Here is an 18930-nt window from a genome sequence, read left to right as displayed (position 1 = left end):
TTTGGCCTGGGATCCGTTCCAATATGTAGTTTAACCTTTAGTCCGTTTTCTTCTTCTTTCGTCCCCCCCCCGCTTAAATAAGTAATATACAAATTTCGACACGTACGTTGAATCTAAGCATAATGAGATACTACGTGCTTACAAATGTTTGAATGGCATAAGATGTGGTTATGCCTGAGGGAAGGCGGTAAGAAGGGCCTGTTGTAAAAGTATTTGAACGGGTCCCTGAGCCTCGGCTGGAAATATACAGCTGCGTTAAGCTAGCCAGAGTTAGCCAGACTACTAGCGGAAGTAAGGCGACTTTGCCTTCTAAATTGTAGCGTCAAATATGTCACTTAGTCGTTATTGGAGTGTACAGAACAAGAAAAATGACATTTACATATAAGCAGTATTTTCATTTACTACAGATTCTTCTCTAAATACATACTTTATTTTAAGTTTGGTACCTTATATCACTCATAAAAAGTCACGCATAAAGGTCCGCGAGGGTTTTATTTTGAAAGTTGTAACCGGAAGTAGTAGATTTTGCTCGGGCTAGCTTGACACTGGTTGGAAAGGGACCAGATGGAATTCTGCGCTGCCTTCTTAACAGATTCCACACATTTTAAATTGGAACATACACATTTCCCGTTGACTTTCCTCTCAACAAACAGCCCTGGCGTGACCAGAAAGCCTCGTCTGTGAGGTCAGGCTACGCTGTGCATCGGGACAGAAGCGGTCAAGATTTATAAAGATAGCCTACAAAATATCTTCCCACTGTAAGTATCATTTCTAGCCCATACTGTCGAAGAGCAACGCCAACAGCTCCCAGTTAATGGTGAGATATTATTGCCCTTGACAGTCTTTCTAACTTCAGTCGGGCTGACACGCTGAAATGTTAATAAATCACGTCTATCGCGTGTCCTTTTCGGCAGTAGTTTCTCAAACGGTGGAGGCAAGTCTGATTAGCGTTGGAAATCTGTCAAACAAAAACGGAGTTTAGCCGGAGGCGAGAGGGGTGTAGTCTTGTAAAATCACATTGTCTGGGATTGTTTATGTGCGGCCTTATCATTTATTCACTGCCGTCTGCGTTATAACGTCTCATCCTCGTCAACAGTGTTGTTGACGGGGTCTTTAATTCTCCAGCAGCACAAATACAGTGTGTGTCTTTTGGTTTTTCTTCAAATTAACTAGAGCTTTCCCCTGCTAGGTTACTTTATGTGACCAACGTCAGGCTAGCCAGAATGAAAACAATGGGACTTCCGGTCACAATTTTCAAAATAAAACCATTTATCGATATTATTAACATTATGTATTGCAGTGTTTTGTAAGAAATACTTTACAGCTTTACAGCAACTTTACAATACTTTACCGCTACAGTTTCACTCCACTCCTCACTCCATTTAATGTAATGATTCCACTTAGTATTTTGATGCCATGGTTTTTTTAATGTACTCAAGGTCGACCATATTGTTTGTTTCTGTTTACTGTATAATTGAGTATGCATTAATATGTTTTATCATTATTACTATTATCATTCGGGGTTTCAAAGAAGTGTTTCAATAGCCTAAATGCTATTTCAGAAGCTTTTTCACCCTGCTGAGAATACAGTTATAGGGGAAACATGCTGACATGATGCAATTTTGAAATCCATATCTGTTCAACCCCTGTATTATGCTTTTATTCTGAAAGTAGAACCGCCGTACTTCCGGTGCTAGTGTGACTCAGTCCGGCTGGCTTGTTGCAGCAGAGGAGATGTCAGATAGAGCAGATAGGCTGTCACATCCTGGTAGGTGAGGCCTGTCTGTCACTGAGGGCAGAATGCACATCCATGTTTATTCCTATGTACAGCCAACTTCATGAAGGCTGTGACGCTGGACTTCATTGCAGTAAACCGGATGCTTCCTTGGTATAGTCTAAATATGCATAATCATCACCGTGCCAGCTCATGCTTGTGCGCAATTACATATGAGTTGAGGTCCAGTCATAACAGAAATGCCCACTAGTATTGATGCAGTCCTCAACCCTAATATCTACTCTATATGGCTTTCCTCATGGTCTCTCGGCAGACGTACAGCATATTCAGTGTGGCGTATGATGTTTTATTTGATATGTATTTGGTTTGGAAACACTAAGGCAAACAGTGTGTGCAGATGACAGTGGAGTGCATCCTGTATCAAGCAGGTATCAGTATTTGTATGAGGGCAGAGTGCGCTTCCAGGAAGAAGCTCTCCTGTTTTTCCTCTATGGGACTAACAGTAACTTTAATCAGACCGTCCCTTTCCACTGCAAACTCACTGAGGAAATGTAAACATGCGGGTGACAGACGAGCTTTTCAGCAGTATCATCTTCCTCATTTACATTTGGTGCAGAGTTTGAAACCGCCGCCATTTTTGTTTTTCTAACATTTTAAAAGTCCAGCTGATGTGTTTCCATGAGCTGGCAGAGCGTCAGCTGTGATTCGTCACAATGGAGATTTTGCCAAGAAAGGTTAAAACAGGACTGGAGTACATCAGATACAGGCAAGGTACCTGGGCTGTTACTCAGAGGGTTTTTTTCCTACTTAGGGGAATTGCTGGCAGTGGCCGAAGCCTTTCCCTTTTGTGCCAAAGTGGGGAAAAAAAACGAGGAACTGAAAAACAAATGGGAGAAGACTAACCCTCACTTCCGATCATTTAGTCCACTTTGGGTGTTCGTCTTTGTCGGCTCTGTTAGGGACATCGCTCCACATTTTGCTCCTGGCACCAGTTTTGTCAGCCGGTTTAGGCGGATGGGGATCCATTTCAAGACATGCTGGACTGTTTGATGCTGTTGCCATGTTTTCAGCTGCTTGACTGTCGAGAGCCAGACTGCAGCCCATCCTCCTCCTCCTCCTCCTTCTCTCTCCTTCTTCTTCATCTTCTTCTTTAACCTATTCCAATCCACGTGCAAACCGCGTGTATACACCTACTGGAGGTGACTGTATCAATACTCTGTCATGGGGGATACTATTGTGATGTTGTCCCACTCCTACTGACAGCAGGCCAGTTTTTGAAGAGAGTGCTTGCTCATGTATCAATGCGGCTACGTCCTAATATGAAATTAGAGGTGTGCATATAGTCACTGCACCTGTACAAGCCTCTCCACTTCACCACTGGAGAGGGTCAAGTCCTGTTAGTTTGCTCTCCAAGCCCTTTGCAGGATAAGAGTGTTTGACAAGGGTGAGGATCTCTCTCTCTCTCTCTCCCTCTCTCTCTCTCTCCCCTTATCATTTATAAATGACTCCACAGCGTCGCTCATCAGTGACTTGTCCATTTCACCAAGCACTCAGCACCCTTGTGAGGTTAAATATCCTCTTTGCCCCCCCCCCCCGGTTGGAACACTCCAAATTCCAGCTGCGTGCTGAAGACGGCCGCCTCTGCATTCCAGACAGTCGACAAGACGTTGTCGTGAAATTAGAGATGTGACAGGAGCGTTGACATGCAAACCGGCCGCTCTTCCTCCATTGTTGAACACCTTGACGATTGCAGACGCGGAATTCCTTTTGCAAAAGCGTTCCTTAACGCTTCGGATGTGTTGAAGTGAGCGTATGGATTCATAAACGAAGCATGAAGTAGGCTAAGCTTATTTTGCATGCGATATTCCACTTGGTATTGTCGCTTTAAAGTCAAGAGTGCAGACCAAGTAGCTATGTTTAGTGCGCGGCATGAAATATCTAAGCAATAAATCTGTGGTTCTCAACGTGGGGTCCAGGGACCACCAGGGGGTCCTTGAGGGGGTTCCAGGGGGTCCCCAGCAAATTGATTGATGATTAAATTTCAGCATTATTTCATTTACAAGAAGTTAACACAGTTAGAGAATGTAGCAGAATGACTGTTTTGATCATAGTTTCACTGTTATCTCTCTACAGACTGTCATGGAATTCTGGACAAAATCATATCTAACAATAAAAATATTCTCAGATTTGGATCTGAGAGACAAAATCTCATCAAATGGGGATCCATGGCTCTAATATGGGCTAGGGCTCCTTGATATGAAAAATGTTGCTGCTCTAAATCACTACTGATTCTGACCGGGTGACGGATCACTATCTTGCTGCACCGGCTCTTTGGCTGCCGTCATGGATCGCTATTTTGCAGCATTGGCGCCAGGATGATTAGCATCACTGATCACAATCTTTGCTTCGCTTTCTTGCTCCACCGGCTCTATGGCTACCTTTGTGGATCACTATCAGTATTGGCCATTCATAGATATATTGGGAGTCAGATCAAGACACTAAATCAGACGTTTACCTCAGCGATTTATCGTTAATTTTTAATGATTTTAGTATTTATCGTACGCTTGAGCTCTGGGAAGAAAGAGAAAGAGTCGTGGGTGAGAAGTCTGGTCTGGGGAGAGGTTATAATAAAAAAAAAAGGTAAGATTAGATGAAACTTAATTGATCTCTGTCGGGAAATTGGCAAATAGTCATAGGATACAGCAAAGAATAACTAGAATATGAATAAGAATAGAGAAAATGGGGGTTATATAGACATACACAACTGCTGATGTGAGTGAAAGTATGAAAAAAGTTTGGATTACAGCATAAAGAAGGTGTGCAAAACCGAGACAAAAAAAAGGAATAAAATGTATTATATGCTATAACAAATGTGAGGAATATGAAGGAAAACAATTTTATAAATTATTGCATATAAACAGGATGTGCAAAAATGTGCTTGCTTCACATTAATGGCTCTACAGAAGAATATTAAGTGTCTCTGTTAAAACCTTCCTTCCTGACAAAGTAAACACTTGCAAGATAAGGTCAATCAAGCACTCCTAATGCATGTTGTGCTTTAATTATTCAGAATGTATTAAGTAATGATTCAGCCTAGGTCTGGTAAAGATAAAACTGCGGGGTATTTCTTTTTTACATAACTGCTTTTACACGAAGGCCATATGTCGCAGCAAAGGTCACGGTTATAGATAATCCATGAGAAATCTGCTTACAGCTGAAATATTACATCAGTTCCATTCATTTTTTGTAATATCTGCATTTGCTTTTACGAATAGAATCGGACCATAACCGATTGATTTCAGACCAGTGGGGAATCTGACCTTCTGTTGTAAGGATCCAGCGCTGTGAAGCTTTTCAGTAGCCAACCACATCGATTTTGATGCTGAAAATCGGTACAGTACCAGCTCTACAGGGGAGGGAGAGAAAAGTAATAATAATGCATGTTGTTATTATCATCATCACTGATACAGGACTTATTGCACCGACTCTTTCATTGACAGAAATAGATAAACCGATGGAACACATTGCAGACAAGAAGATCTCTCTATGTGCTAAAGTCACGTCTAGGTAACTATAGGACAATCTTAAAATCTCATTATTCATTTCTTGTAATGTTCTAAACTTAATCTAATCTTATTCTATTATTGCACACTTGCACACAGTAACTATGCTTAAGAGCGTCTGCCAAATGTAAAACTATGGAAATGGCTCTTCAGATATTATTTGACCATAATCCTAGGGAACTTCTGTCGTTTTGGTACACTCTTGGTACCCTTTGGTCCTTAGGTCCCTAGGTCCCAAATGGCTACAGCTGAGGAATCAATTTTTGGGGCAATGTGGAACCTTTTCCTTTTAGATTATACTTAAGCAGAGCTGTTAGCTGTGTGCGCTCCAACCCAGTGGGCACCAGATTAATTCCATTACATAACATTAAGTCAATCTTAAGTAGGCTACCAGTGAAAATGAAGGCTTTATAGTGACCTAAAGCTTTAGTTTTCCAGGACCCAAAGAAGTGTTATGAGATGATTAAAATGGGCCCTTTAAGTATTCTTTAATAAGTGGGAACCAAACGTTTAGTCAAAAAAACAGCTGATGTTTTTGACCGGACATCATGAAGCTTCCATAGATTCTACCCAAGTCCCTGCAAAGCAAGTCGGCTGGACAATAGACTGCAAACAAGTAGCTTTGTAACCTGAGTACAGGTTATGGCACCCTGCACAAAAGCCTGCAAAAATATCATTAGAGAAAAAAAAAAACAGGAAAATTTACTTACTAGCAGAGAGTGAAAGAAACATGCCTCTTAATCCTGCCAACTTCATATGTATGACTGGCCCATTACAGTTACTATTAAATCAGTGTAGCCATGACAAATTCTGATGATAAAGTGGAGACAGAAGGAGCCTTGTCGTGTTTTGCTTCCAGTTCTAGACATTTCTGATCAGCCGCCTAGCAGCAACTCATGCTGGGGTCACATACAGAAACTCAGAGACATCTAACATACGTCCTGGGTGAACGGACTGTCAAATACAATCCAGGTGTAAATGCACCCAAGAGTGGACAGAAGATCTGATCACCCAAACCGCCTCCATGTGAATAGACCTACGCACATGGATCCAACATCTTGTGGGACGTATCTTAAGAGTTTCCCCTGGTGGTACAAGGCATCTCGGGTCATGCGATTCGGTCTCTCGTGTTGTTAAATGTGAATCAGCCGTCTGCGTTTTGAGCCAAATCTCATCGCCTCTCTCTGTCGGAGTAAAGAAGAACACCAGCGCTAAGCAACATTTGGCCCGTTTGGTAGAGCGTGACACTGAAACAGATGTCTTTGTATAGCGGTTTGAAATTTCCTGCTGCCCCAGCTATAGGGCCGAGCGCTGCCATTCTGCTGAGGGAAGCGAAGAGGCCGAGCTGAGATGAGATCATTTAGTCTTTGTCAGGGGAGCGACCTTGTGATTCCAATTCTGCCTGTTTTTCATGTTTTTGCTGGCGCCGACGGACCCCTTGTGTCATTTCCAAAATGAATGTTCTCTGATGTCAAAGTAGTTTGCGAAAAGATCACATCTTAGGGATACGAGCGATGATTTGTTAGTTAGTACGAGGCCGCGGCGGAGACTTTCGCTTCTTCCTTTGCCGTCCGCGGTGATGTCATCGAATATCTCTGGATAGGACTGGCGTATTCGCTTCGTTCTTTCATTGTTGTACTCTGAAAAGTCCCCTTGATATCTAACCTGACGGGATTTAGGCAGCCTCTAGGTCTCACCACGTCATACCTGGTCTGTTTCTGTCTCGGGTATCGCTCAAATTTAGGCTGATTTGGTCTCAGGTAGAGATAAACCGATACCGGTCCTGGAGGATCTCAGGACCAGCATCTCAGGTAGAGGCGCTAAATGCAGATACTGCTAAGTGAACACCTACAAACGGCAGTGGCAGCACCTTAGGAGACTCTGATTTTGATGCTAACACCTAAAAATTTTGGAAACACCTCTTCATCTAAGTTCTATATGCGCAAAACGAGAGAATATTTCCTATCTTGCATTCTCAACCTATTTAAAGTACGTACATGCCATCTTCTTTTCAACTTTTTCGTCGAGCAGCAACTGACAGTGTATAAAAGTAGACATTCCTCTACTGTAGCCATTTTTAAACACCCTTCTTTGGGTCACTTGCTAGAGGCTGGTGGCTTTTCTGCCCCCTTGTGCGTAAGTAGTCGGAGTTGGATTAGAAGGGAGGTAGAAATGGGTGTAATGAGGGATTGAGGGTGGCATGAAAGGGAGGACGGGATGGAGGGTGGAGCGGTAGAGGAGGAGGATAGGTAGGGTAGGGTAGGGCGGATGGAGAGAGGGAGGAATGGAGGGAGGGCGGGAGGGAGAGTTGAACGCGGGTTAATGCCCTTACATTCCCGGCTAAGGATTAGCAGTCACAAGTTATGGGCCTGCAGTCTGGGGCCACTGCTGCTTTTGGATTCTCTAAAAGCTTGTTTCCTTCCCCGCACTCACACACTCAGTCATAGATTTGCCAATACTCTCTCTCTCCTGCAAACACACACCAGCTAAATGAATAAGAACCCTAAGCCGACTCTGAAAAGACAGGGCAAGAACTCCTCTCACTGTTAGGTGTTTTGGATCAAAGCGTCCACCAAATGGCATATATCATGTTATGTGTGTGGCTGCAGCAGAACATTAGCCTACATCTACCTTCTTGTCTGTTGATCCCCAAACACTCCATGACATTCTGATCGCACGGGGGCAAAATAAGAGCTGAATACTACTCAGATGTTATGAAATAAAATGAAACCCGAGCATATGGAGCACTTCATATACAGTCAAGAAAGCTGGTTGGAGTCCCAGCTGTCGCACTCTTCAAGTGTGTCTGTGTTAGCGATGTCAGTTGTGCGAACACTTGTAGAAATAACATCGTGAAACTCAGAAGCAGCTCAGCAGGATGAGCAGAAGGTTTGACTGTCTCCACCTGACAGTCTGAGTGTTGCTTCAGTCCCTGATGAATAGAAATGTTGCTAGGCAGATCCATGGAAATACAAGACAACAGACAGGCTGCTGTCAGGAATGTCATACATACTGGCTCCTTAAGTCACTCACATAGACATTTGCAATACGTAGACACAGATACTATATGAGATTGCCAAATCAAAGATTGTCTATGTAAATCAATCAACAACATGTAGACATAAAATGCTTATAGAGTCAACTTTAAGAATTTGGATTTTAGCCTTATAGGCAGGCAGCGGGCTACCTATAATTTAATAATATACTATAATAAACTATATGTATACTATATATGTGTATATGAATATGGTATACTATCCAACATTCCGAATGCCGAGAAGAGGAGGCGATTTAAATACCCTCTTACTCCAAAGAGAAAGTTTTTACATTTTCACTCTCCAGACTCTCACACCTAGAGGTCTGAACCAAGAGTATGAGATCAAACATTTTCTCTAAAATAGAAAATAAAAATGGTGCTAGTATCATGACGGCTCTACATATATGGGCATTTCTCTAGACCCTGACACACATATCTGTAAATTTCCTTATTGTGTGTTTTCATTGTGATTTTTTCCTTATTGTGATTTGATCTAGCTGACTTTTTTATAGAAGGGTGTAGAGACCCAATTTCTTAATTGAATTTAAGATTTCTTCTTTTTCTCTAACTTTTTTTTAACGTAGGTGATGTAGATTTTGATATATGGGATGTTGTACCTGATATTATGTTTATGCTTATATATATGTTTGATATTTTTGAAGTTGTACTACTGTTTTTTGCTCTATGTATCTGTTTTCTATACTTTATTGAATTGTTAATTATTTTTGGATGTTTATCACCCTGGGCGATTTGGATGGTTAACCACACCTGCCATCATAGAGCTTCACTGACACAGTTTTCTGATAGCCTTGCACCTACGTGACGTGTGTATAATTACTCTCCTTCATACTATCCAACATTCCAACATTTTTAAAACTGACGCAGCTTGACATGTTGGTAAAACTACAGCTGGGTGGGGCTTCCTCCTTCATAACCCCCACCTTGCAGCTCTCTGGAAAGTCTGTCTTTCCTCTAGATACTGACTGGCATCACAGTCAGGACCCCAGCAACTTTGTGTATAACTACATATCTGAATTTGTTCTCTGCATACTGAAAAAGTATACTGCTGCAAATACGTCTAATTTTAGTTCGAAGTTCTCAGATATTCCCAAGTCCAGAGCCGTGTTTGATAGTTAGACTCGAGATGACTCTGGAATGTGTGTCTGAGGTGCTAGAGGATTCTTGAATCTCACACACGAACACACACACACACACACACACACACACGTAAAACACATTCTTATTTCTCTCTCAGCAGCCTTTTGTTGAGTTGTCATACCAACTGGTTGGAAAAGAGCAGTGTGGAGACCAAAGAGGTTTAGAAATCCACCCGTTCCAGGAATTCCTCATGATTGGTCAATTATTGTCCGGTTGGCTTAGTTCAAGGTAGAGTTTGACTGAGGGTAGACTGGGGTGTTGAAGACTGATATGTTTGATTGTATACTAATACCCAGTATAATAATAATGAAACATATTCATGCATTCCTGTGTGGAATCTGACCAAAATGCCTCATTTTAATCAATTCAGCTTAAATGCTTCCCATAGACAACAGTGTAGTATTGATCAATTCTACAATAAATATGCAGTCAATCAAACTGCATCATATCCACCATATCAGAGGTGGACAACACCTATATACCCACCTTTGATCGAAAGCAACAAGTTCATACCCCTTCTCTGGGGGTTGTCGAAAGGCATTCTGGGAAATGTAGGAAATCAAACCAAAGTAAATTAGAAAACTTAATCACAAAATAACTCCTGGAACACACTAAAAATCAAATAGATGATTTACTAGTGTCAGATCATCAGGGGGAGGATTTTCCTGTTGCATCAGACATATCATTGAACGCTCCTTCATTTCTTCCTCTGTGTGTGTGTGTGTGTCTGTGTGTGTGTGTGTGCGTGTGTGTTGTGTCCAGGTCCTAAGGCGAGTGTGCGTGTCCATCCACCATGCCGCTGTTTGGTAAATCCCACAAGAGTCCGGCAGACATCGTCAGGACCCTGAAGGAAAACCTGGCCATCCTGGTCAAACAGGACAAGAAGACAGACAAGGTAGGGACAATGGATTGAGTGTGTGTGTGTGTGTGTGTGTGTGTGTGTGTGTGTCTGTACATGCTAGGGTGCTCGGGGGGGCCCCTGGGTGACAGCCCTCTGTGAAAGCAGAGCACAGAACAGCCTGACCCTGTCATCTACTGACACTTCACTGTCAAGACACTTTCTCTTCTCTCACTCACTCACACACACACACACACACAGCTGCTGCTAGCCAAGTTCAGGCTCAAGCCAGTGGCAGCTTTCTCCTTCTTGTCCCCCTCTATCGAGTCTTCCCTCCTCCTCCTCTACCAGGGTCACACTTCATCTGTAATGCGTTTGTACTGAAAACTAATAGAAGAAGAACCCACAAGAAAGTTCTCCCATTGTGTGTCATCATCAGAACTCATTTGCATATGAGAGGATTATGGGAGATTAAAGTCATACCTAAAGTTTGAAGGTCTGCTTGTACAAAACGATTTAGCAACAAAGTTTCATATCCGAAGAAGAAGAAGTGTGTATTCATGCTAAGGCACCTACTCACCTCCTTGCCCCCCCGTCCCGTCTTCTCCCCCCCCCCCCCCCCTCTCCTCCCCAGGCGTCCGAGGAGGTGTCGAAGTGCCTGGTGTCGATGAAGGAGATCCTGTACGGGAGCAACGACAAGGAGCCCCACACCGAGACCGTGGCCCAGCTGGCCCAGGAGCTGTACAACAGCGGCCTGCTGATATCGCTGGTAGAAAACCTGCAGGTCATAGACTTCGAGGTGAGGGGGGAGGGAGGGGGGTGCAGGATGGGTGGATGGAAGGGAGGTACAGCACATTAGATATTACTGGAAGGTGGATGATATTTATTCGACAAATACATTTCCATCGCTGTTTATTGTTGAATTTCTTAATCGACAAAAACGCTTTTTCCACCTTTGAACGAGCCTAAAACCCTTTTTGTGTACTGAGGAAGTTTTATGCATATTTGACATTTCCATTCAGCTTTTGAAATTCAATGCGTCCTAATTTGCATAGAAATACATGGATGGAAACCCAGCAATTGAGGTGAGGCGATGGAAGATTGATAGATGATGGAAGGTAGGACTGTAGGTAGGACACAAAATTTGAGGTTTAGAAATCGAAAGAAGGGTGGAGGGATAGATCAGAGGTCGCTGTCCAAAATGATGGATGGATGAAGTGGTACTTTGTGTGCTTGTTTACCTAATTGTGTGTGTGTGTGTGTTCCCAGGGGAAGAAGGACGTGTGTCAGATCTTCAACAACATCCTGAGGAGGCAGATCGGGACGAGGAGCCCCACCGTCGAGTACTTCTGCTCCCACCAAGAGGTCCTCTTTATACTGCTGAAGGGGTGAGACACACACACACACACACACACACACACATCATCCAGTGGCTTCCAAAGGCGCGAGACCAACACACTCTCTCTCTCTCTGCGGGAAGGTACGAGACGCCCCAGGTGGCACTGAACTGCGGCATCATGCTGAGGGAGTGCATCCGCCACGAGCCGCTGGCCAAGGTGGTCCTGCACTCGGAGCACTTCCACAGCTTCTTCAACTACGTGGAGATGTCCACCTTCGACATCGCCTCCGACGCCTTCGCCACCTTCAAGGTACCGCCATAGTTTTGGGATCGAAGCTCACGCTGATATTTTGTGATAACGTTCTATAGCGTTAAATTCGTATTCTTTCATGCCCCAAAAAAATCCCCAAAACTACAAAGTGTTCAGTGTTTCCCCCAGTTGTACTCTCTGAATCAGCCTTTAGACCATCATGGGACATTAAACCTCTCCACTGAAAGAGGAAATAGATTTGCTAGGAAATAAATTTGCATAAAATGTATTCTTCAGTCATATACTTATTGTACAGGTCACAAGGAGGAATGCTACCTTCGGATAACTTAATAAAGTGTTAGTCTGTGTTCACATGATTAGTAGCTAGGGCTCAACCAATATGGGTTTTTGAAGGCCAATGCTAATATTTTCGGATTGAAGCTCCAGTAGCTGCTATTTTGTACCTATATTCAGTATCTTTACATTTTTGTGTTTTCATGCCAGAAATTCCAAAAAAAAATTAACCCATATATAGGGGCTGAACAATTAATTGAAATGTTATCGAAATCGCAATATGGCCTACTGCAATTTTCAAATCGCAGGAGGCACAATATTTGTTAAAGGTGAAATGTGTCAAAATACCATTTTAAATGAAATATTGTGGTGCTGCAGAGATGTCCTGGCCTACACATCATATTCTACAGACTTAAGAAAACATCTTTGTTTGGTACAGATCCCCGCAAAAATCACACCATAATCATTTTAATACGTTTTTCAATGAAAATGAGAATAATGATGTAAAAATTATCATTCCCTCTAATATCGCAAATCATATTGCAATTGCAATATCAGTCAAAATAATCGCAATTAGATATTTTTTCAAAATTGTTCAGCCCTACCCATATATCTGTCTGACTGTACATAGCAACCACATTGCCAAACATGATAGAAGATTAATACTGACAGAGATAATTAAAAAGCTAGCTCTTACATGGTGAAGAGCAGTATCTGAACGTGTGGTTTGCATTAAAACCATATCTATCCTGGTATCTATTTACTTTGGAAATAAAGAAGATAACACTGGGTTGACACTCCACTTTATTGTTTGTCATAGCTGTGGATTGATAGACTTAGTTACTTTGCAGTTTGAAATACAATCTGTCTTTTCATATTCCCCCACAGACTTGATTCATTTTTCTCTCTCTCTCAACAGGATCTCCTGACAAGACACAAAGTGCTTGTGGCTGAATACCTAGAACAGAACTACGATGCTGTGAGTGACCTGACTGACACACACACACACACACGCAAACACGCAAACACACATTGAGTGGAATGGTTTTGAAAGCACAACATTTCTCTCTCTTCCGCCATCAGAATATGTGAGGAATTTGAGTTTATTGAGACATATGAGATATGACAGGATACCATTTATTATCTTGAGGTAAATTCCGTCTTCAAGACCGGAGCAGAAAATATTAAGCAAACCTTGGAAATGTTGCATAAAATAAAATGTGAATAGTGTGTTTCCATTAGCTGGGTTGAAGCAAAGAAACAATTTCTGAATGTCAAAGTCTCATTCACAAGCCCTCTTTCAAGAATTGATTTATATTGGGAAAGTTGTTCTTTCTCTTTAGTGTCAGCTAATGTTATTTCATTCTGTCATCCAAAGACGCAAACAAAAAAAGCACTTAGCATTATTCTAATGCACCAACTAATGGCCATATAACCACAGTAGAGACTTTTACATGGGAGAAACTTCTAAACTGTTGTGTAATGAGAACCATTTATCAGACCGATCATGCCAAGCCTGTGTCATTATTTATTAGACAAATACATTTCCCACGCCATTTATCACATTGTTTCTTTCTGTTCTGCATTATTGAGTACATTTAAGCGAAATTTTCCTTATCCATTCAGCTTGATTCAGCCAACTTTATACATCATTATTCACAAAAAAAAAATACACTATTCTTTCTCAGTTCTATGTAACAGCATTTGGAAAATCATAGCATGGAACAGCCACTAAAGCACTTACAAAGGAAGAAACGAGATAAGATGAAACTGAATTGGATACAACAAAGAATGGAATACAAATAGGAATGGAGCAAATGGGGTTAATTCAACCAACCATATGTGAAATATATGAATGAAAATTATGAAAACATTTGAATTACAGCATGTATGTGAGGTGTGCAAAATAACAGCAATAGAACATACTGAGAGATTGGAAAAATTGACAATAAAATCCAGTATCTGTGATGTGAAAATATTCAAAATATGATATAAATGCCTGATAGACAACCACATATATTTATGTAAATTTGCCATCTTGTTTTGAACCAACGTTACCAGGTGGAAATTTTCAGTCATTTCACCATCACTCCTCTGCATCCCTAACCACATAAACACACACACACACACACACACACACCTCCCACTTGGGACACGCATCGTTTAGCCGATGGCCGCTATTTGGAAGCATAAACACAAAACAGAGCTTTGGCTGAGTGTTTGCCACTGTCCTCTGCTCTAAATGAATGCTTGAGCAGGAAGATCCCAAGAGGGGAAACACACACACACACACACAGTCTCACACACACACGTCTGTAACCAGCTCAGGTATCAGCCACCACAGACTGCAGTGCTCTATCGGAGTCATCCATCCAAAAAAAGGTTTGTCTCACTGAATACACTGAGGTCCCAGTCAGTCCCAGTGCTGCGGGACAGAAGATTCAATAAGCCATTGTACACAGGGAAAAAAGGAACGTTTTGACTAAAAAAGTTCCAGGAACTCAAAACTGGATCGTTGGAAGACTTAAAAAAAGTTCCTGTCCCACTGAGCGTCACAGCTCCTCTAGATACAAGGCTTTGCTCTATGCTGTCAGCTCGCCCAGGCAGAGGGGCGTCTTTCATACCAGGGGCCCCCAGAGGCCCCGGCTCCAAAATCCCCCCGCACAAAACTGCCTTTTTCACCTAGGACCCGGTCTGTTGACATATGTCAGTGTGGATGTCTGTCGGGAGATTTTGCTACGGGTCCAGTAGAGTCGATGTAATACACTGGATGTGTCGCACCCAGCTATAGCTTATATAAGTTTGTGTTCCTGGTTCCTGTGTTACAGCATTAGTGTGTGTTGCTTGTATAATAAGGTGTGTTTCCTCTGTGTCACTGCAGGTGTTTGCAGACTATGAGAAGCTGCTGCACTCTGAGAACTACGTCACCAAGAGGCAGTCACTAAAGGTTGGGCTCTGTCTCATATGGAGCTTTGATTTCTAGCTGGGGGCAGCCAGTCTGTCTGCATTTTGGTTCAAATTTGCTCTTTTTTTTTACTAGAAATGCGTTCCTTACTATCTTAACTTTCATTCGAATTAAAAAGTAAACTCAAAGATTAACTGTAATAATGAGAAAAAAGATTCTATAATGACTCATTGCTTTGCCAAAGAGTAACTAAACTAAAGAGTAACCCAAATTTGTGTAAAGCCTGACATCTAATGTTAAAAAGCATGCTACTGAAATGGTCATCTGCTACTGGCTGATCTTTGGTACCAGGTGATGTCACCACCTGTTGTACTCTATAGCAGTGGTTCTCAACCTTTTTCATATCAAGGACCCCTAATTTAGTCCACATTAGGGCCACAGACCCCCATTTGAAGAGATTTTGTCTCTCGGACCCAAATCTGAGAATATTTTTATTGTTTTATATGATTTTGTCCAGAAATGTATGACTATCTGCATTGTAGGTAGAGAGATAACAGTGAAACTATGATCAAAACAGTCATTCTTCTACATTCTATAATTGTGTTAACTTCTTGTAAATTAAATAATGGTGAAGTTTAACAATTCATCAATTTGCTGGGGACCCCCTGGAACCCTCTCAAGGACCCCTGGTGGTCCCCGGACCCCACGTTGAGAACCACTGTTCTATAAATGTCAGGCCTTACACAGATTTGAGTTTGGAGTTTAGTTACTTGTTAGTTACACGTTGAAGTCATTCAGTTTGCTGAGATGCATCTGGGCACACAGGACTTTTGTGTCGACTATTAATAGCGTTCTCTCTCTTTCTACCCATCTTCTTATCATCATATTTTCACTAATCTCTTTGTCATTATTGTGTGTGTGTGTGTGTGTGTCCTCCAGCTTCTGGGCGAGCTGCTACTGGACAGACATAACTTCACGGTGATGACGCGCTACATCAGCAAGCCCGAGAACCTCAAGCTGATGATGAATCTGCTGAGGGACAAGAGTCCGAACATCCAGTTCGAGGCCTTCCACGTCTTCAAGGTAAACCCTCCGCCCTCGTCCACGTGACGCACCGCTTATGGAATTCATTCAGCTAGACACACTGGTATTGCAACCGAGATTATAGACAAGTACGTTTACCAACACATAGGATCTGATGCAACTATCCCTTGTGTAGAAATCTGGGTTGGGTCTTAGAGGAAAGAGGGTTGGGTGAGAATGTGAAACAGAGTTGGAAAGTCCTGTGGTACCGTGGTTCGCCAAGAGTTTTTTTCTCATGTTAGCCAACCAGCCAACGTAATTACATTGGTGATTATTAAATACTTCCTGAACCTTGGTGACGTTAGGATTACCACATGACATTCCAGCTCTGTGGCTTTGGGGTTATCAAGTGTTTACCTCTTATCACAGATGTGTGGTTGAATTAAACCCATGACTCCTCCACACCCACGCCATCAGCACTGATTAGACCTTCATTCACCCACAGTACACTTGCACTGACGCTGTATGTACACTTAGCCCACATCATCTGACCCAGTCACTTTCAACATCACCATCCACCTCAGCAACAATAGGCTGATGCAGACGTTGCTGGGTTGACCGCAGTTGGTGACGAACAGCGAGTCTGAGACTTCCCCTGCCTTTGTGGTACTGTGCAGTCTCCATATCCATAGATGAAATGCTACACCTGGTTATCACAAAGTCTATTAGGTAATGGTGGATAAAGGTCCTGATTCAGACAGGACAAACACGATGTAATAATATCTGCACAACCTGGGACCATGGGATTCCTGGAATATCACTGAATTGTAAGAGGTGGATTCCAGACAGGGAGACAAGAGGGAAGTTGATCAATTCTGTGGGGAAGTCAGAGAATATCAGGGAATATTACAAATGGGCCATTTTACAGGAATATAGCAGAATGTATTTTACAACTTGTTTCACGTTCATTGCATTTGTAGTGGAAACCAGATGGTTCACCCTTGTAGAAAAACAATGGAAAGGCCAATGGACTTTGGGGTCTAATAGAGGGTTAACAAGCCCTCAGTTGAAGGGCGTAAATATCATTATAACTACTATTTCGTTGTGTGATTTTGAAAATATAACAACACTGATTTGTACAGAAAGTAGTTCTAGGAAAAGCCATGGAGGGACATTTTCAGAGCTGCGATATTTCAATGCTAAAATTCAAAACAGCTGTCAAGGAAGGAGTAGCATTTTTAGGTCATGGAAGCGCTCCAACTTAGTTATGGAAAAGAGATGGAATTTAATATCAGGGCCACAGTGGGAACCCATTGTATTCACATCACCAGGTGTATATAAGGCCAGACATGTACAGAAAGTGTCTATGCGTGCAGACGTGTTTTGAACCTTATCAGTATATTCCATTACTACCTGCTGTCAATCGAAATGTCGTTTTTTCCGCCGCTCCCATCCGCAGGTGTTTGTAGCGAACCCCAACAAGACGCAGCCCATCATCGACATCCTGCTCAAGAACCAGACCAAACTAATCGACTTCCTGAGCAACTTCCAGAGGGACCGCACGGACGACGAGCAGTTCAACGACGAGAAGACCTACCTAATCAAACAGATCAGGGATCTGAAGAAACCGGCCTCCTAGAAAACACATCCTTCCCCCGCCCCACCCTCTACCCCGACTTTTTATTGATAGGAAGACATAGAAAAAAAACACATTAACAATAATGGTTATTCTATTTAAAACAAAAAAAAAATCTTCGAGACGTTATTTGTCTTTTCTTCTCTCTTTGTTGGTTCATTAAAAACTTGTGCAAAGAATAGTTCTCAATCACTGATCTGTTTTTTTTGTAATATTCTGTTTTCATGAAATCTTTTTTTTTTTTCATCTGTAGCGTGTAGTGCCACAACTCATGGTGTTGGAGGCAGTTGATTTGCTCTGTTGGGAGAACCAATGGTTAAAAAGCTCCATCCAGAATGGTCCAGTGGCTTAGAGACGGGGATAAATATGTGTGACCATTTTTGTAGTTTTATCTCAGTCGCCATTCGTAGGCATGTAGGCATGTGCTCTCTCAAGTTCAAACAGATAATAATTGCTAAAACATCTTATGGTGGGTCAAAGAGTCTGGTTAGGACCGGGCAAATCTAAATATCGTACAATGAATACACGTCTTCAGTGTGAAAAACAGTCTCAGTTGCTGATTTTACAATAGCAAACTTGTGCTTCTTCTGTCTTTGGAAGCCAAATGGCAAATGTGACAGTATTGCTTAGATGCTTTTTGGAGCCCATGCCATTCTTTTTGCTGTACTCCCAACGCCAGTGATTGAACAATTTTGCCAACATACTTTTCATGGATACAAACTGATAGACGGATAACAATCGTCTCCTTCTCGCATATTCCTACTCCAACATTTTTTTAGATCATAGGTGAACCAAAACCTCAACACCTATTTTGATTTTTTGCTGGCTTCAGACATTCATAAAGTTTTTGTTAAATTGGTTAACATCTTCTATTTGCAGTTTGTAGCATAGCCAATGCAAATCGGAGGAGGATTGAGACGTTATAAACATCCGCGCGTGCTGTTCCAGTTAGTTCCATAAGCTGTAGTAAGACTGAGAATAGAGCTGAGAGAAATGGTTTCAATCCCCATTGGTTAAAAAGTAGCATTGCCAACAAATTGGAAATTGTAGAATTCTTGTCGCTTTTTAACTGGATCTTCTAATTGGGCTTCTATCAACACACTAATCTTCAGTAATTTTGATCATTGGTTCTCTTTGCTGGTGGCTGATAGC

General features: G+C 42.0%; 1 protein-coding gene across 1 annotated transcript; it reads left to right on the top strand.

Moving 5' to 3' along the window:
• The first annotated feature begins 547 nt into the window (after positions 1-547).
• cab39l (calcium binding protein 39-like) lies at positions 548-18894 on the top strand. The gene is made up of 9 exons (XM_071537943.1): positions 548-758; positions 10256-10388; positions 10966-11130; positions 11601-11719; positions 11812-11980; positions 13134-13193; positions 15096-15161; positions 16059-16202; positions 17602-18894. The coding sequence occupies exons 2-9, from the start codon at positions 10287-10289 to the stop codon at positions 17779-17781; spliced, it is 1005 nt and encodes a 334-aa protein (XP_071394044.1). The 5' UTR covers positions 548-758; positions 10256-10286; the 3' UTR covers positions 17782-18894.
• Positions 18895-18930: the final 36 nt, after the last annotated feature.

Source organism: Centroberyx affinis, unplaced genomic scaffold (genome assembly GCF_046629955.1).
Source record: "Centroberyx affinis isolate AG114_WGS23_722 - 3 ecotype Tasmania unplaced genomic scaffold, CSIRO-AGI_Caff_v1 ptg003154l_1, whole genome shotgun sequence".
NCBI classification, from domain to species: Eukaryota; Metazoa; Chordata; class Actinopteri; order Beryciformes; family Berycidae; genus Centroberyx; species Centroberyx affinis.
Note: the sequence above shows the minus strand (reverse complement) of the source record. Positions and strands in the feature narration are given on the sequence as shown.

Coding starts and splice junctions, on each gene's coding strand:
- cab39l (XM_071537943.1), top strand. CDS start 10,287: ATGCCGCTGTTTGGTAAATCCCACAAGAGTCCGGCAGACATCGTCAGG. Junction 10,389..10,965: donor AGGACAAGAAGACAGACAAG/GTAGGGACAATG, acceptor TCTCCTCCCCAG/GCGTCCGAGGAGGTGTCGAA. Junction 11,720..11,811: donor CTCTTTATACTGCTGAAGGG/GTGAGACACACA, acceptor CTCTGCGGGAAG/GTACGAGACGCCCCAGGTGG.